Genomic DNA, 19,349 nt, shown 5'->3' with positions numbered 1-19,349 from the left:
GAGAACAGCTGTCAACAGCTGTAAAGAAAGAGAAAGTCACTGGGTCTCACAGAAATCTCTAAACTCTCACAATAAGGACCATCCAAATAAAAGTACTACGGCATTCTTAGCTAATGCTCCTGACACACGAATTCAACGGAACAGGGCGTTCCTGAATGGAAAACAGCAGAGAAAGCAAAGAACATTCCGGAAGACTTATCCTGGCTGTAATTTCAAGAGACTAAGTTTTAATTTATTTTTTTCTTATTACTTTGGTATATATAAGTGGGGTTTGTATTTATTAGAACAGCATACCATTAGAATTTTGTTTTATTCGGGAATAGTTAGTAGTTAAGGGGGAATTGTTCAGTTTGTTAGTAGTTCTGTTAAATTTGCTTACTATTAGAGTTAGATAAATAAATTCTTACTTGGTGCTTATAAAGTGAGTATCAGGGGTTTCTTGCATTTAACCATTCCTTTATAATAGATTGGGGGTGAGAGGCAGATTATATCTCTTTTCACACTTCCTTTAACAGATTACGAGGTGAGGCAAGCTTCTCTGGATGTTTTGGTTTTATTTATCAGGGAGATGTCGACCACCCCTTTTTAACATGGGAGTCACTAGCTGGGCAGCATTTATTGCTTATCCCTAGTTAAGAAGGTGGTGGTGAGCTGCCTTCTTAAACTGTCTCAGTCCCTGTGCTGTAGATTGACCCACAATACCCTGAGGAATAGAATTCCAGTATTTTGACCCAGTGACAGTGAAGAAATGGTGATATATTTCTGAGTCAGAGTGGTGTGTGATTTGGACAGAAATTTGCAGATGGTAGTGTTCCCATGCTGTTCTTGTCCTTCTGGATGGAAGTTGTCATGGGTTTGGATGAAGCTGCCTGAGGACCTGTGATGAATTTCATCTGCCAACATTAGCCCTGAGTCCTGGGCTTACAGTTTAGCCATGCCCAACATTGTGCTGCACCACTCCTGTCAAAGGAATGGCGGTGGTCTCTGTCAATGACCCACCCCTTCCTGCAGAAATCCATGTCCTCCAATGTCTCCCTCCCATATGTATTGTGTTTTCTCCATTAAGAATAATTGTCCTCTCTGTGTCCCAGCACGCTGCCTCCAATTCCTAAAATGAACTCCCCCAGCTTCCATAGGCTTCTGCTAATCTGTGTTGACTTGCATTGAAGTCCAATTTGATGTGTGATCACGCCCCTGACTGATCTTTGTGTGGCCCTCTGACTGACGTACCGTGACTCTCTAGACTGGTTGCACTGGTCCTGAATGACTAACTGTGGTCGATACCCTTCACTGGCTTTGGCAATGTTTCTGAAGGTGTGTGGGTGGTAGGGTGCGGGGAAGTCTCATTCACCCCGGTCCCATTTGCGCACCTCCTCTGGCCACTAGTGAGATTTTACCTGCGTCTGACAGTAAGAGCCCAGCTTTGCTTGTTTCCACTTGTCTATGGCCAGACAAAGCACTGGAGGAGGGAGTTGCATATTGGAGGCCTCAATCTCAAGATCATTCCAACCCTATGTCTCCCTTTGTTCTGTATTGTTAATACCAGTCCCCCAAGCTGCCTCATTCCTCTCCTTGGGACCTACCACACCTAGGAGGACTTCCTTTAAACTCTAGCCAATCTTTCCCCAAACGTTTGTACAGGAGGAGGTAGGGTGCAGGATGCAAGAGATTCCAGGGCCCAGGTACAATTCAACTCACAGACTGGGCTAAAAGGAGTTCAAGTGGAGGTATTAGATGGGCTGGCTCTCCTTATGGTTGACATTTGAGTCATCGGAATTGCATGGTAGTGAAGGATGCCAAGAGAAGTGAAGGTGTAAAATTGTGGGGGCACCAGTCTCCTCAGGCACAGAGATGACGCCAGAGGTCTGGAAAATTGTAAAAGCAATGGCCACGGGCAAAAATAAACTCCAGGCCAGCCAATTTAACCTCCTCGTGGGATTGCTTTTTGAAGTGATAATCCAGGTCAAGATAAGCCATCACTTCAACAATTGTGAATTAATTAATTAAGCAAAGTTGGTTGGTATTTTTTTAAGGCAAATTATGATCGGGTAACAGGAAAGGTTGTTGAAGGTATTGTAGTTGATATGATGTTTATTGACTCCCAAGAGGCATTTGATAAAGTGCCATAATTCAGGCAAATTTGAGGCCCATAGAATAAAAGGGACATTCACAGTGTGGGTCCAAATTGGCCAAGTGACAGGGAGCAGAGGATGGTGGTGAAGATTTGTCTTGCAGACTAGAGAAAGTCTAGACTGAGATGCCTCAGGTGTCAACACTGTATTCCCAATTTTTCTCGATGCATGTTGATGACCTAAATTTGGGTGCGCAGGGCACAGGTTCGAAACAAAATTTCAGTTAACTGTGAGGGGACAGGGATTGATAGACTTCAGAGGATATGGACTGGGCTGGTTAAATGAGCAGCTGTTGGAATTTAATACAAAGGTGTACAAATTGGTCAATGGGGAAATGGGTGGATGAGTGGAATTTGCTGAGTTGTTTGTGCAGAGAGCCACCACGGAGACAACAGGCTGAATGGCCTCCTTCCGTACTGTAACCAATCAATCATTCAATGATTCTCAGAGATCCCAGCACTTGCACACACGAGATGTCAACTTCAATATGACAGATTTGAAAAAAAATGCCTAGAGAATGAGGATCTGAATCAGTTATTTGCTTTAATTAAATTGCTGGAAATTTGTTTTTAATTTGAGCGTCGATGGCATTGCAGTGGTGCTAGATAACAGAGCCATGAAGTTGAGTAAATTTATTTATGGACAGAATGATGCACATAGAACATAGAACATTACAGCGCAGTACAGGCCCTTCGGCCCTTGATGTTGCACCGACCTGTGAAATTAGAATGCTATTACTGTAAGTCATGAAGGTAACCTCACATGGTCAATAGTATTTCTGTTTCTACACTTAGTTGTCACCACCTCCCCCTGTGTGTGTTTCTGTATCCCTGTTTTTTACCCTCTGACTCTCGTTCTTTTTAGTTGTTACTCAATCACAACTGTGGGTGCGTTTGCCATTGTCTGTCACGATTGGCCCTTTAAAAAGGTGAGCTTTGGTAAATAACCTTGAAGAGATTAAACGCTGAAGCACTAAAATGTGGTGCTGTTGAGTGACTTGGATCTCAGTAATTCAACAATTCTCTCATCACTAAAAATGAATGATCCCATGGTTGGAAATTCCACTAGAATGCATGGGTGTATGGCACCATCCAGTGGCCAACTCTGAACTTGCAACAACTCTCATGGGTTCTGCTGTTAACTCTTTCTGCGAATAGGCTATATATGCCTGGAGAGGTCGACCAACGCTGACACCTAAAAGGACTGGCACCACCACCCGAGCTGACCAATGCCATCACACCAACTGACTGACATTGATACCCAAGCTTATCAATACCATCTTCTGAATTGATTGGCAACACAACCCAAACTGACCATCACTAACATCCACATTATCTGACACTATCACAAAACTGACTTACGTTGACACAAAAACTAACCACACCATCACACAAATGGACCGATATGGACACCCTAAAAATAAAAGCATACGACTGCACAAAATTATGTCTGAGGTCAAAAGATTGTACAGGATTTTAAAAAAAAGTAAAGAATGATTAAAAAATTAATGAGGGGAGAATTAGAGTACAAGAGAAAGCTAGCCAGAAATATAACAACAGACAGGAAGAGTTTCTACAAATATTATAAGAGGGTACAAGTAACATTCCAGAAGCGTGAAAAATCAGAAAATGTTATAAAGGAAACAATGCAGGAAAATCACCAGAGGAGGGGCAGCCTTGTTCTGAGGAAATTGTTGGAACTGTGGGCTGACACAAGTGCCCAGGTCCTGTTGGATATAATCCTAGGGTCTTAAAAATAGGTGGGAAGACAGACAGCTGATTTATTGGTTTTAATTTTCCAAAGTTCCCTAAATTAGCTTAATTGGGAGATAGCGAATGTAATTCCTTTATTCAAAAAATGTGATGGTGGCGGAAGGTTTCGGTGTGAAAGAAAGCAGGAAACAATAGGCCAGTTAGCTTAACATCTGTCAGAGAGAAAATAGTTAGAAGCTATTATTAAAGAAGTTATAGCAGAGCACTTAAATAAGTTCAGGGTGGTTCAAGGTGATTCAAGACAAAGTCAACATGGTTGTGTACAGGGTAAATCATATTTAAACAACCTGTTGAAATTTTAGAAGAAGTCATTTGTGCTTTGCATTAAAGTGAGCCAGTAGATTGCTGTACTTAGATTTTCAGAAAGCATTTGATGGGGTATCACATTTTTGCAAAAACTAAAAGTTCCTGATTTAGGGGATAGCATGTTGGTACAGATGAAAGACTGTCTGGCTAATAGAAAGCAGAGAGTAGGCATAAACGAGTCTTATTTTCTGGTTGGCAAGTTGTTATGAGTAGTGTGCCACAGGGATCAAAGCTGAGACCTCAACTGTTTACAATTTACATAACTGACTTGGATGAAAGGACAAACAACAAATTTGCTGATGACACAAAAGATAGGTAAGGAAGAGAACAAAATTTGAAACTGTTTATTTTAACAGAAAGAATAAAAAGGAAGCATATTATCTAAATGGTGAGAGATTTCAGAACCTCTGAGATGCAGAGAGATTTGGGTGTTCTAGTGCATGAATCGCAAAAGGCTGTAATGCAGGTGCAGAAATGTTATCATTCAATACAAGGGGAATTAAGAACAAAAGTAAGGAGATTATGCTTCATTTATATAGACACTACATAAAATGTACTGTAAAGTAGCTGCAAGGTGTTCATAAAAAGCAGGAAAGAGGAATGAAAGGAAGATGAGTCAGTTTTGGTTAAAGATAGCTCTGTAGTGATGGAGAAAGTGGATGTCCAAAAGGGTTCAACGAAAGAATCGATTGGCTAGAACATGGAACAAAAAGTGTGCAATTACATTGCTCAATGCAATCTGTAGATCACCAACTAGTAGGAAAGACAGAGAGGAACAAATCTGCAAAGAACTTACAGAGAGGCCCAGACCTCATGCAGTAGCTGCATTGGGAGACATTAATCATCTGAATACAGACAATAATAATGTCAGTGTAAAGTTCAATGTGGGGCAAGCATTCTTAGACAAAAACAGAAATTGCTGGAGAAGGTCTGCAGGTCCAGCAACATCTGTGGGAAGAAAGCAGAGTTAATGTTTTGAGTCCAGTGACTCTTCATCAGAACTAAGCATTCTTAGATTGCGTTCAGGTGAATGATGTCAAGTTAACTTGCTGGAGTTTTTGAAGAGATAGCAGACACCATTGCTGAAGGCAATGCTGTTTATGTAGCGTACATGTACTTCCAAAAGGCTTTCAATATAGTGCCACCAAAAGCCTTGGAAGGTAAGTGACAAGCCATGGAACAAAAAGGACAGTAGCAACATGGATATAAAATTGGCTGAGGATAGAAAACGGAGTATAATGGTTTTGGGTACTTATTGGACCAGAGGAAGTTTTGTGGTGGAATATCCCAGGAGTCAGTATCAGGACCCTTGCTTTCCCTGCTGTCTAAGTGTGATCTACATTCTTGTTATGCAGTGGACAATTTCAATATTTTCAGGCAAACGATACTTGGGAGCATTGGAAACTCTGAGGTGAGCAGTGTAGAACTTCAAAAAGATGTTGACAAGTTGGTGCAGGCAGCAGATAAGTGGCAGATGAAGCGAAGTGTGATATCATGCATTTTGGGACAGAGAATACGGAGAGATACTATTAAAATAAGGGGGACAATTCTAAACGGTGTGGAGGAGCAGAGAGGCCTGAGTGTGCATGTGCATGAGTCATTAAGAGGGCAGGGACAGGTAGGAAGAGCTGTTAACAAAATCACCTACAGCGTAAAGAGGTTTCTCCTTAATTATTTTATGGTGTTTATTGCTGCCTATACTATATTCACTGCACATGGTTTTGAAATTCCTTCAAGTTAATATTTTCTCTGTGATTATTCAATCAAACCCTTCCATAATTTTCAAGGCATCTATCTTCTCAATACCTCAGCCTTCTCTTTTCCTAAGAACTCCATAATTCAGTCTTTCCTGATAGTTATACTTTTTCAGTTTTGCTATTAATCTTGCAAGTATTTCTTTTCTCCCCATCCACACTATACCCTTTTTCTAACATTGAGACCAGGATAAAGTTAAAGCAAAGGGAACGGCGGCATTTTATTAATGTAATGGATCAAAGCATTCGTGAACATTTATCGTCAAAAGTGAATTTCAGTCAATTTTCTTTCTGTACTAGTTGTTGAAAAGCTTTTGTTTTCTTCTATTCGAAATAAAACTCACTATACTCTTCAATCATGGTTAAAGTTCACAAAAACTGGGTTCCAGATCAGGCTAGAGGTAGCTGAGCTCTGCACTAGTTGTCTCTGGCCTGAGTACAACAATCTTCTTTCCTATTCATATCAGCATTTATACTTCCTTGTAGCTACAGTGTGATTATTACTCTACAGTAACAAAGGCATATGTGTATAAATAGATATAGACAACATCAAAGGCACAATCTTCTGCATTCAGAGGTGGCAAGTTTGGAGGCAGGAAGGGCATTTAGTGTGCTGGGTGTATGGCATATCCAAACTCTGCCATTTTCCTGTGACTGCCTGAAGTACGTTCAGAGTGGGAAGGTCTTTAGGATCGACCTGCCCATCCTACAGTATGAGGCCCTTAAGCAGCAAATTAAAGTTTACTTAAACTGTGCCAGTGTAGTTACAACATTGGCATCTACCAAACATTGTGAAATGGTTCCCAGGTGTGTCTTGTGCACAAAAAGCAGGACAAATCCACCCCGGCCAATTACCACCCCATTAGTAAAGTGATAAAATGTGTCATCAACAAGCAGCACCTGCTCAGCAATAACCTGCTCAGTGACACCCAGTTTGGGTTCTGCCAGGGCCACTCAGCTCCTGATCTCATTACAGCCTTGGTTCAAACATGGACAAAAGAACTGAATTCCAGAGGTGAGGTGAGAGTCACAGCCCTTGATATCAAGGCCGCATTCGAACGAGTGTGGCATTAAGGAGCCCTAGCAAAACTGGTATCAATAGGCATCAGATGGCAAACTCTCTGCTAGTTGGAATCACAACTGGCACATAGGAAGCTGGCTGTGGTTATTAAGCATCATTCACTTCAGCCCAGGGCATCTCTGGAGAACTTACTCAGGATAGTGTCCTTGGCCCAAACATCTTCTGCTACTTCATCAATGATCCTCTGTCCATCATAAGGACAGAAGTGGGAATGTTCGCCAATGATTACATAATGTTCAGCACCATTTGTGACCCTTAAGAAGAGCCCATGTCCATGGAAGCAGTCTATGGTCAAATGCAGCAAAATCTGGATAATGACCGGCCTGACACCCAGAAGTGGCAGGTAATATCCACAGCACACAAATGCCAGACAATGACCATCTCCTATAAGAGACAATCTAACCACCGCGACTTGACATTCAATGGTGTTACCATCGCTAAATGCCCCACTATCAACCATTGGGTTATCATTGACCAGAAACTGATCTAGACTCTCCATATAAACACTGTGACTACAAGAGCAGGTCAGAGGCTAGGAATACTGCAGTGAGTACCTCACTTCCTGACTCTCTAGTATTTGTCGACCATCTGCAAGGAACAAGCAATGTTTCCACTCTTTTTTTTCTGTGCAGAAATCCAAGGTCTGTGCATGGCAGCAACTTCTGGAATTGTAGGTGAATGCTGCGAATGGCAATGGCATCGCCATGGGCAGACCCTCGCACCCATGTAGCTTAAACGGAAGATTGGGCACAAGTCAGGAGTGTGATGGAAGACTCCACACTTGCCTGGATGTATTTGGCTCCAACAACACTCAAGAAGTTTGACACCACCCATGGCAAAGCAGCCCGCTTTATTGGCACTACATTCACAAACATCCAGTCTTCCCAGCAATATGCAGCAGTGTGTATTATCTATAAGCCGCACTACAGAAATTCACCAAGCATCCTTAGACTGCACCTTCCAAACCCACGAACACTTCCATTAGGAAGGACAAGAGCTGCAGATACATGGGAACACCACCCCCTGTAAGTTTACATCCCAGCCACTCACCATCCTGACTTGGAAATATATCACTGTTCTTTCAGTGTTGCTAGGTCAAAGTCCTAGAACTTCTCCTCAATAATGTTGTGGGCCAAGCAAATAGATTGCCCCGGTTCAAGAAGACAGCTCACCATCATCTCGTCTGGGGCACCCAGGGATGGGAAATAAATGTTGGCCCATGACTGAATTTCAGAACAGGGCCTCAGGCCACGACCAGTGGGATGATCCAAACTGCAGATGGCCTGCCACCACACAATGTTCCGAATAGCTACAACACTCTGGAGGAAGTGATATGGTCCCTTGATTAAAGACAACCAGCTCAAATCTGAATCTCTCAATCACATTAAAATATGTAAATTAGAGAGCTGCATTCAGACAGTAGATAAATCACTTACTCCACATCATGCCTCCCCTCAATCTGAAAGTGGATTTGTTGATTTTTTATCAAAAAATCTTTAACAGTATCCACATCTTGACATGAGGGCATGGCCACATGTGAGAGGCGTCTTTGCTGGTTCTTAATCGAAACTGTGTAAAAGTGCAGGAATCTGACTGAGTCGAAATCGCTGTGATTTGGTCGAGAGATCAGATTTCAGCTGAGTTTTAGAGGAGGGAGTAATGTTTATAGGCAGAGGCAGCTAGGGAGGAAATTTCACTTATCTGTTTGGGCTGGATTTGAATGCAGGATGATCTGAATCAACCACATCCACCTTTCATCTGAAATTACCAGCTGTGCAGCTTCCTACAGTTGCTGAACTTCACAATTACTCAATGAGTGAATTGTAATTACTGACAGCGATAGTTTATTTAGTGACAGGAGGAAATCAGATTCAGTTCCAAGTTTACTGATTTTCTGAAGAAGGCTCTAGGCCCGAAACGTCAGCCTTCCTGCTCCTCTGATGCTGCTTGGCCTGCTGTGTTCATCCAGCTCTACACCTTGTTATCCCAAGTTTATTGATCATAAGTGCAGTACATACAAGCAGTGAGGCGGACACAGAGAGGATATTGCTACGCTCAGGCTGATATTGACCCAGACGGAGGGAAGAACAAAGACACAGCGAATTGCTGAGTGATCACTGGGGAAACCATAACCAACTCAATGTTGGCAACGACCAAGGCGATAGATTTCAGGGGAAACTGTAACAAAAGAAAACGTCAATGAGAGAGTAATAATCGAATCTCCTGATCTCTCGGCTTCTGTGTCAATCAGTCTACAACTTCCACCCATTCATTATTATGCAGGGAAATTCAGTAGCTGAAACTGCTGGTGGAATTATTATCATGTCAATGTCAGCTCTCTGGAAGAGCAACTCAGCTTGACACCTTCACACACTCCTTCCTCTTTTCCCTGTAATTGTCTCCCACTTCTAATTTGCTTCTGGACTCCGGGTTGAATCTATTCCATTGCTCAGGTAGTGCATTCCACATCATAACCACTCTCTGCACAACAAAGATTTATGCTACTTTCGCCTCTGGCTCTTTTGATACTCAGTTTGTACCTGTAGCCTCCAGCTCTCCACCTTACCGCCAATTGAGAAATTTCTGCCTGTGCGTCCATGTGAGTACCTCATGATTTTGATTACCTCTGTCAAATCCCCTCTCAAACTTCTCAACTTTAATGAGAACAACTCCAATCTCTTCATTCGTCTCTAAATCCTTCCCCTCCATTCTAAACTCTGGAGTCCAAGCCGGTGTTCGTAAACATTCAGCATTGGTTACCTGCTTTTGTACTGCAATAAAAATTTCGAAATGAAGATTTACAGGTCTGTGTTAGATCAAAATGTTTTTAAGATCGAGGGAACCAAATGGGGAAACGCAGTCAAGATTCAGATCCATCTGAGAGATAAGGCAGAAGAGGCTCAAGGGGCTAAATAGTTGCCCAGTCTCCATGCATTTCAAAGGTGGAAACTGTTTATGGCACATTATCCATTGAGCAAGATGTTTCTCCAGCTTTTTTGAAAAATAGTAATTGAAAGTTAAACTGAAAATTGAAAGCTGTCCTTCTGAAGCTCATATTCAGGAGTATCCTTTCATGGCCTGGACCTTCCCTTTCCCTGTAATCTCCTTGAGCTTTTGAGCATTTTGCAACTTTCCATCTTCAGTTTACTCTCCAATTCTACTGTCCCTTTTGCTGCTGAAATGTGCTGCCCTGGAATTTCCTCCCTAGCTGCCTCTGCCTATAAACATTACTCCCTCCTCTAAAACTCAGCTGAAATCTGATCTCTCGACCAAGCCTCCTGGTTGCAGTTGGTGTCTAGTTTTTAATTATTGTGCCCCCCGCTTCATTCCTTGTGCTGAATAAACACAAACTTGTTAATTGCTTCTACGTTGTCCCTATCATACACTTCATTCCAAGTTTAAAGATATTTGGTTATTCTAATAAGTCTGTGAAAAAGGAAAGAAGCTGTCCTATTTCCTGGTATTCAGGGATTCCAGGGTCCTAGTGTATGAAAGTTTATCTTGTGCAGCCCATTACAATATACTGAATAGGGTGTTTCAGTCATACTTACCAGGAGGTTCACAGCTGTAGAGTCCTTCTGTTGCTGTGACATACCACTCACGCAGTAATTGAGAGAAACTTGCGGTGGGCACTTCAATCAGACACTGAGTCATATCCAAAAACAGAAGACCCTTGCCATGAAACTTGGTCGAACTGAACATTGCAAACTGGTCCTCCTCAGATCCCCCATGGCCGTGTTTGAGCTGCATTGAGAAACCACTGATTACTGATGGAATAAATGCACTCTCATGGTCTGCACATGAGCTACCTTTATCTTCAGGATGCGTAGTGATACTGATCAACATCATTATCTATTATGTACTCAATTAGCCTCGAGAGTCCCAAACAGTACTCTACACTCACCATGACAGATTTGACCAGACACTGAGCACGGTGGCTCAGTGGTTAGCACTGCTGCATCACAGTACCAGGGACCTGGATTTGAATCCAGTCTTGGGTGACTGTCTGTGTGGACATTCTCCCCATGTCTGCATGGGTTTCGTCTCAGAGTCCAAAGATGTGCAGGTTAGGTGAATTAGCCATGCTAAATTGCCCATAGTGTCCAAAGATGTACAGGCTAGGTGGATTAGACATAGGATATGTACGTTTACAGGGATAGGACAGGGGGCAGGGCTGCTCTTAGGAGAGTTGATGTGGACCCGATGAGCCAAATGGCCTGCTTACACACGGTAGGGATTCTATACTCAGCAACTCTCTCCAATTTTCAAACTTGTCTCTTTTTGAGTTTGGAGAATGGACATTACTTGGAGTGGACAGTGGTGTTGTAGTGGTAATGCCATTGGACCCCAGCCTGATGCTCTGTGATGCACGTTTGAATCCAAGTCTAGCAGATGGTGAAATTTTAATTCAATAAATTGCTGGAATAAAAATCTGGCCTAATGGCGGCCATGTCATCATTGTCGATTGTTGTAAAAACCCATCTGCTTCACTAATGCCCTTTAGGGAAGGAAATCTGCCATCCTCACTGGGTCTGGTCTATACGTGATTCTGAACTCACAGTAATGTGGTTGACTCTCAACTGGCCATTGGGTAATTAGAGATGGGCAATAAATGCCAGTCTAGCCAGAAATCCCCTGAATGAATAAAGAATAAAATAATGTGTTCAATCTGAAAACGCTCCACCACAACATTGAGAGTTCCAGCTGGGTTATTGGGTGCGGTTGGTGAGGGTTATACCAGGTCAGGTATAGTGCAGGTTGCAGTCAGAGTATAGCTCCCTCTAAACAGTTCAATTGCACAGCGCACCAATCTGAAATGTTTGCAACAAGCTCAACTCAAATCCTGAAACTGTAACTGATTGCATTCAATTGGTAAACGGTCAGAATGAGAGGTGAGCAATGTTGGGACCAGAGTGCATTTACCTCTCCCTCCAACTCCATTTTAACTCGTCCCTCCTTTTCTTCCAACCCTTCCTCCACCTTTTGTAATTGTCCTTGTTAATTATTTGTCTAATAGATTATTTGAGCGATTTGGTTAGTGAATTGAAGAAAAAGAACATGCAAGCCCCAAACATTTAGTAAAACCCACATACTCACTTGCTGGTCCTTTAAAAACTGCAGGACTTGACGCCTTGACTCAGCACGGGATGCAACTGCTCGAGCTGGTACTTGAGCCAAGTGGCACGTCTTATAATCTGTTACTGGAGCCTGAGTGCCATTTAAGCACAGCAGCTTAAAATCACTGGACCTGAGACCCGTAGCCCACTCCTCTTGTGAATTACCTTCAAGGTGAAATATTGATTGGTTTAGAATATACAGAGTAGCGGTACACAGATTCAAAACTTTATCTGCAGAGCAACTGACCTCAAAATAATCCAATTCTCCTATCACATCACATTACACTTTGATTCTCTTCTTCCCATCACGTGAAATAGAACGACCCATGAAAGTGGGCCCCAGAGCGTTCCATTGTTTCATATCTGATCATGTGAGTCTGTTTACCAACACACTGACTGTGCTTGATTGGTCATGCTTGGGCACAGGATCAGAGGAAAGTAGAAAAAGCTGGAATCTTGAGCTGTAGCATGGAGTGGACAGTTGAAAAGTGATTAAATCTTGTTACACACTTAGGAAATAGCACCATCTCTGTATAGTTCCAAGATAATAAGTTACAGTCATAGAAATCTACAAAACAAAAGACCCTTCAGTCCACCACAGGTGTTGGTGATAAATCTGCAAAAGAAGCAGTTTTCTATAAAAGAATAAACGTTTCAAATTACGCTTTTGAGAATAAATTAAATAACATGAATGAGACTGTATCTTGATCTGAATCAAAGGCAACTCTGAATTAGGAAGCCATAATCAGTTCACCTAGTTCACTCAGCCAGAACAAAACGGCTTCCATCTTCATGTGTAGGTAAAATCTGTCTCGGGTAGTAACACAGAATTGGTGATCATGAATTTCTCCCGTTGTTTCACACAGCGCCCAGAGATTTGCCAATGAAGAATTTTGCCCCCTTTGTTGAATGAGTGCAAGATTCTTAGAAATGCATAGCATGGGAGGAGGTCATTCAGTCCATCGTGTCCTTGCTGGCTGACAATTAAGCAATCCCTAAATCTATTTAGCAATTCGTTACCAATAGCCATGTGTGTTACAGCAGATCCACATACTTTTTAAAAATATTATGAAGATTTCTGCCTTTACCGCCCTTTCAACGGTCAGTTTGCAATTATTACCATCCCTCTTATTTCCCTTTATAAGACAGACTAGTACCAGGACATAGTGTAAAATAAGGGGTGAGAGATGAGGAGATGGTTTTCTTCCTCTAGACAGTCATGAGTATGTGGAACCCTCTTCCAACAGAGGACAGTGACAGGGCTAAAGGAGCCAAATGGTTGACTGTTGCCCTAATTTGAAATAAACAATCCAATCCTGCTGGACGTATACATAAAGATCTTTAGTTCACAAAATGTCCCTGCCCAATCTCTACAGAGGAACTTGGATTCATAACTCTCTGATTTAGAGGCACAGGAGGCCTATTGAGGCAATGCTTTTGCCTATCGAGACCATTAGGCAATTCCACTTACTCATTCACTTAAATAAATAAATAAATAGTACGTGAATTAAATTCATTTTAGTTATTTGACTGGGGTTTGTCCAATAGTCCTCACTGACATACTCGCAGAAACACTGTTCTATTACAGTTAGCCCATTCCAGACTCTAGGGGAATACATTCTGAGGGGGTTAGGTTCCAAAAACATGGTTTGCATTTGTTGGATTAAGTAATTGCTCTGACAGGGTTAATGCTGGAGCCTGCTTTAAGCTCTACCCAATCAGATCATGTCTTACAGTCTTAGGTAGGGAAATGAAAGGAATAGCTTTGGATTTGAGGGGGAAAGATGTGCCATCTATGTCTCTCAATATTTTTAGCAATAATGTAACTTATATCTTGTTAAGACAATGGCCTCTTCTTGTTAAGTCTCACTAGTGGTTCTTCCTGTATCAATGTAAATTAAATAGTCCCTTACATCCAGTCAAAAACAGTGGATTGGTGTCAGCATCCTGCAACTCACAAATAAATACAACAGCGTCCCCTTTGAGGACATTGAGGACTGGTCTGATGAGATACTTAAAAAGTGAAACAGATTCACTTGTACAGAGGTTAATAATTTCCTAAGGGGGAGGCTCGAGAACAAAGAGATACAAAATTAAGATCTGAACGAGGCTGTTTAGGAGGGAAATCAGAAACACTTCACCCCAAAAAGGGTCATAGAAATAAAAATTCTCTTCCAAAAGACTAATGCTGGAGATCAGTGGTGGCTCAGAAATATTGGAACAGGGATAGATCATTCAGCTACTCAAACCTGTTCCACCATTCAATGAGACCATGGCTGATCTCTGATCTAACTCCACATACCCTCCCTTTGGCCCATATCCTTTAATGTCTTTGCTTGACAAAAATTTATCTATTTCTCAGGCTTAAAATTAGCAACTGATCCAGCATCCACTTCTATTTGTCGAAGAGTTCCTAACACCCACCATCCTCTGTGTCTGGAATGGCTTCTTAATCTCTCCTGAATGGTCTGGACCTAATTCTCAGACTTTGCCCCCTAGGTCTAGAATCTCTAGCTAATGGAAATAGCTTATCTTTAGCTATCCTGCTGTTTCCTGTTAATGTCTTGAAGACTTTGATCAGATCACCCAGTTACCTTCTAAATTCTGGCAAGAACAAGTCTAATTTGTATAATCTATCCTCACAAATAAGCCCCTGCAGTGGAGGTATCATTCCTGTAAACCTGCACTGTACTCCCTCCAAAGCCAATATATCTTTATGAAAGTGTGGTGCCCAGATCTGCTCACAGTGTTCCATGTCATGGTTAACCAGGGTTTTGTATAACTGCAGCATAACTCCTGTATCCTTGTACTCAAGTCCTCTACATATAAAGGCCAGCATTCCATTAGCTTTCTTGATCACTTTCTGTGCCTGTTTGTGACATTTAAAAGATCTACGCACCTGAAACCCCAAGCTTCTTTGAACATCCACTGTATTTAACTTCATACCATCTAGAAAGTACCCTGATCTATCCATTTTTTAGTCCAAAATGGATAACCTCATTCTTGCTTACACTGAACTCCATCTGCCACAGTTTTGCCCACTCACTTAGTCTATCTCTTTGTTATTTTATGTTACATCCACACTGTCTACAATGCCAATTAACTTTGTGTCATCAGCAAATTTGAACATATGACTTTCTATGTCACTATCCAAGTCCTTAATAAATAATGTGAATAATTGATAAATTGAACACAGATCCTTGTGGAACACCACTGGTCAAATCTTCCAATGTGACTACTTATCCCTACTTTCTATTGCCTGTCATCCTAGTTATGTCAGTAATTTCCCCTGGGATGTTTTTTGACCCAGCATTTGACCCTGGGATGTTTTTTTCAGGGTTTTGACCCAGCATTGCATTAAATGTTTCATTAAACATCTTCCAGTGTTCTTGAGTTGTTTTACTCATTAGTAGATTTTCCCAGTTTACCGGGGACAGTGTCTGCCTCATCTCGCTTTAAAGTTGGATTTTATAGGGGAAAAGTATAAAATAGGGAATAAAACCATGCTCATTGGAGTTAAAGGACATGATGTGAGAAAATGGCGGAGCAGGTTTGAGAGGTTGAATGTTTTGATTCCAAAAATCAATTCTACATAAGTAAAACATGCCAGTCAAACATTAGAATCGTGCTTTAAATCCACCAGATGTTGTTTCTTTGTGTCTTTATTGCCAGTACCCAGTCTAAGTTTGGTTACTACTGAGACCTGTGCTTGTTCAGGTAAAACTGTGGGGCCAGGAACTCACACATACCATCAGTGTTCTCAAAGACAGTTGTATGAACGAGGAAAGTAACATCGCCCTTTTCCACCAGGCATCTGAAAGAAATTCCAATAAGTAATTTGCATTTAAAAAATGGATATGTTTCACATGGTTTTTACCCAAGATAGCTACAGTAGTATCATGATTATGTTAATGGCCAGAGAAAAAAAATGTTCAAATGCAAGAAATGATCAGATTGCCGCAACAAAGCAACTGGTTCCTTTAGAGAAGGAGAGCTGGTCCTTAACTCGTCCAGTCTATATGTGATCAACATGGTTTATTAGTAGCTGTCCTCTGAAAGTTCAGCAAGGCATTCAATCATTCAAACTCAGAGCAACTAGGAATAGGGAATAGACTTGGTTGCATTTCCTTACAACCTGGTGACTCACATCCTGATGATTAGTTTTACAAATGAGGAGTTCTGATTCTTAAACTGACAGATAAATTGTTGGATTTAGTGAGAACATTGCAATATATGGATAATGAATTTCATTTCTTTTTCTAAAGTATGACATTTTATATAAGTATTGAGGGACAATGACCCAGATCATGATGTAGTGCAGTAAGGTGCCAACTGATGGCCATTATTGATTATTCAATGTCTTGTAAACAGCATAACTCACCACATTAATATTCAGACTCCCACCTTACTAAACTAAGCAAACAAATCTGATGTCGGGAATGCTTGATAAGGAAACCAGAATGGTTTCAACTCACTGCTTGGTCTAAATTATTCCCACATTGGACATCAGACACCAGCATGTTCCACAGGCACCAACCACACACACCCCTCCAACCAATTGCTAGGATTCTCCTGAAACTTTCTTCTATGGTATCAACTTGTAACTAGCTATGCGCTTGGGGTTTTTATCCTGCTGCTCTAAACCTCTGCTGGGTATTTTCACCAGTGGAACCATCTGTTATTGTCATGTAGTGTCTGAAAGGGTGTTGAGAATGTGCTACTGTAGGATAGAAATGTAGCTAGAGTATGCGGTCTTCTAAAACTAATTCATTATATACATTATCCCAGCTATACACATTCTGGCTAAGCATAACTTCTAAGCTGGTCCCTCCAGAGTCTCTCCAACATCATGTGATCATCACATCAGAGACAAGAGAATATTCTGGGGACCCTTGTTCGAATTCTGCCATGGCAGATGGGGGAATTTGGATTCAATTAAAAATCTGGAATCATGGCAACCAAGAAATTGGTGTCTCAGGTTCTTGAGTAGATCTGTAGCTTGGGTTGTCGATGCTGTGGTTGGTTCGTTCACTGAGATGGTTCGTTGTTCCACAGACATTTCATTACCTTGCTGGGTAACATCATCAGCGCAGCCTCCGATGAAGTGCTGTTGTGTTTTCCTGCCTGGTATTCAAACTCTGGGGTCCGTTGGATTTAATTATCTCATTTCCGGTTTTCCTTCGCAATGGTGTATATGCAGGGTCGAATTCTATGTGTTTGTTGATGGCCTTCTTGGTGGAAATCTAGGCCTCTAGGAATTCCCGTGTGAATGGAGATGAGTGAGTATTGGTTGTGTCTTTGAACACCAACTAGCAATGAAAAGACGCACCCTCCTGACCAATACTCACTCATCTCCATTCCCACAGATAAGGAGAACCACCAGTTCGATTGGGACAACACCAGGATCCTAGGACAGGCCAAACAGAGACAAGCATGGGAATTCCTAGAGTCCTAGTTCTCCACCAAGCAGGCAATCAACAAACACATAGAAGTAGACCCTATATATGCACTACTGCGAAGGAAAACTGGGAATGAGATAATCAAATCCCCCCAATGGACCCCAGAGTTTAAATACCAGGCGGGAAAACATAACAGTGCTTCATCGGAGGCTGCACTGATGATGTTATCCAGCAGGGTAATGAAATGTCTGCGAACTAATGAACCAGCTTGGCGAGCCAACCAACCACAGCATGAAATTGTTGTCAATTGTCAGGAAAAGCTAATTTGGTTCACTAATGCTTTTGAGGGAAGAAATCTACCATCCTTATCTGGTCTGGCCTACACGTGACACCAGACCAATGTGGTTGACTCTTAAATGCCTTCTGGGCAATTTGGGATGGCCATAAATATTGGCCTAGCCACTAATGCACATATCCCATCAATGAATAAGAAAGAAAATTGTATGTAAGAGGAGTTGGATTCACTCCAATCAAGCTAGCACATATTGAAATAAAACTTCTTTTGCTGTAACTGAAATGTAATGCAGAATAATTCTGACACTCAGAAACAAGCCACGTACCTAAAAGCACCAGGGTAGCCAAAGTATCGCTCATTGAAGTTAAAGACACACTTGTCCATTCCAGGTGGTGAGGAGTGCTCTTGGCCAGCACAAAGGGAGCATAGGTTGCTCTCGGGATCTGCCCCAGGCACACAGCTTTCACTGAAATATGTGGCTTCAACGAGAAAAAAGTAGAAATTGTTCTCAATGGCTTAATCAACACATTTATTATTCACAGTATAATTGGAATAGAAGTGTTTCCTAAAGTAATGGGAGTAGGTTTGCATAACAGTGGGAAAGGGGCAAATGGTTTTACTGAATGGAACAGAAACAGGCATATATTCTGAATGGAACAAGAGCATGACAGTATACTGAATGGACAAGGAACAGGAGTATATTCTAAATGGAACAGGAATAGGAATGTATTCCAAAAGGAACAGGAACAGGAGGCTATTCTGAATCGAACAGGAACACAGTGTATTCTGAATGGAACAGGAGCAGGAGTGTGTATTGAATGGAAAAGGAACGGAAGTGTATTATGAATGGGTTGGGAATAGGAGGTGTACTGAATAGAATAGGAACAAGACAGGAACAGGAGTGTAATCTGAATGGAATAGGAACAGGTGGTTGTAATGATTGCAAAGTTTGGAGACAATGTAACTGAGGGTTCTTCTGGTGTAGTGTTAGGGTCCCTAGTCCTGAACCAGGAGTCCTGGGTTCAAGTCCCACCTGCTCTAGTCCCATGAGAAGATACAGCCCCAGACCCATGAGGAGATACAGCCCGAGTCCCAGTGAGGAGATACAGTCTGAGTCCCATGAAGACATACAGCCCCAGTCCCATGAAGAGATACAGCCCTAGTTCCAGTGAGGAGATACAGCCCTAGTCCCAGTGAGGAGATACAGCCCTAGTCCCAGTGAGGAGATACAGTCTGAGTCCCAGTGAGGAGATACAGCCCCAGTTCCATTGAGGAGATACAGCCTGGGTCCCAGTGAGGAGATACAGTCTGAGTCCCAGTGAGGAGACACAGCCCTAGTCCCAGTGAGGAGATACAGTCTGAGTTCCAGTGAGGAGATACAGCCTGGGCCCCAGTGAGGAGATACAGCCCGGATCCCAGTGAGGAGAAACAGCCTGGGCCCCAGTGAGGAGATACAGCCCGGGTCCCAGTGAGGAGATACAGCCCGGGTCCCA

At 42.1% G+C, this 19,349-nt stretch overlaps 1 protein-coding gene across 1 annotated transcript in view; it reads right to left on the bottom strand.

Moving 5' to 3' along the window:
• Positions 1-2,656: 2,656 nt before the first annotated feature.
• The window catches only part of LOC109935991 (serotransferrin-A-like), a 24,019-nt gene continuing 7,326 nt past the window's right edge, over positions 2,657-19,349 (bottom strand). Inside the window, exons 6-10 of the mRNA XM_020534609.2 lie at positions 18,182-18,335; positions 15,912-15,976; positions 12,143-12,327; positions 10,597-10,789; positions 2,657-9,223 (exon numbers count right to left, since the gene is read on the bottom strand). Of these exons, the coding sequence (XP_020390198.2) occupies positions 9,183-9,223; positions 10,597-10,789; positions 12,143-12,327; positions 15,912-15,976; positions 18,182-18,335 (638 nt within the window). The 3' untranslated portion in view covers positions 2,657-9,182. The remainder of the gene's footprint in view (positions 9,224-10,596; positions 10,790-12,142; positions 12,328-15,911; positions 15,977-18,181; positions 18,336-19,349) is intronic.

This window comes from Rhincodon typus, chromosome 13 (genome assembly GCF_021869965.1).
Source record: "Rhincodon typus isolate 14 chromosome 13, sRhiTyp1.1, whole genome shotgun sequence".
Classification (NCBI taxonomy): Eukaryota; Metazoa; Chordata; class Chondrichthyes; order Orectolobiformes; family Rhincodontidae; genus Rhincodon; species Rhincodon typus.
The sequence above is the reverse complement of the archived record's forward strand: the minus strand, read 5'-3'. Positions and strand labels throughout refer to the sequence as shown.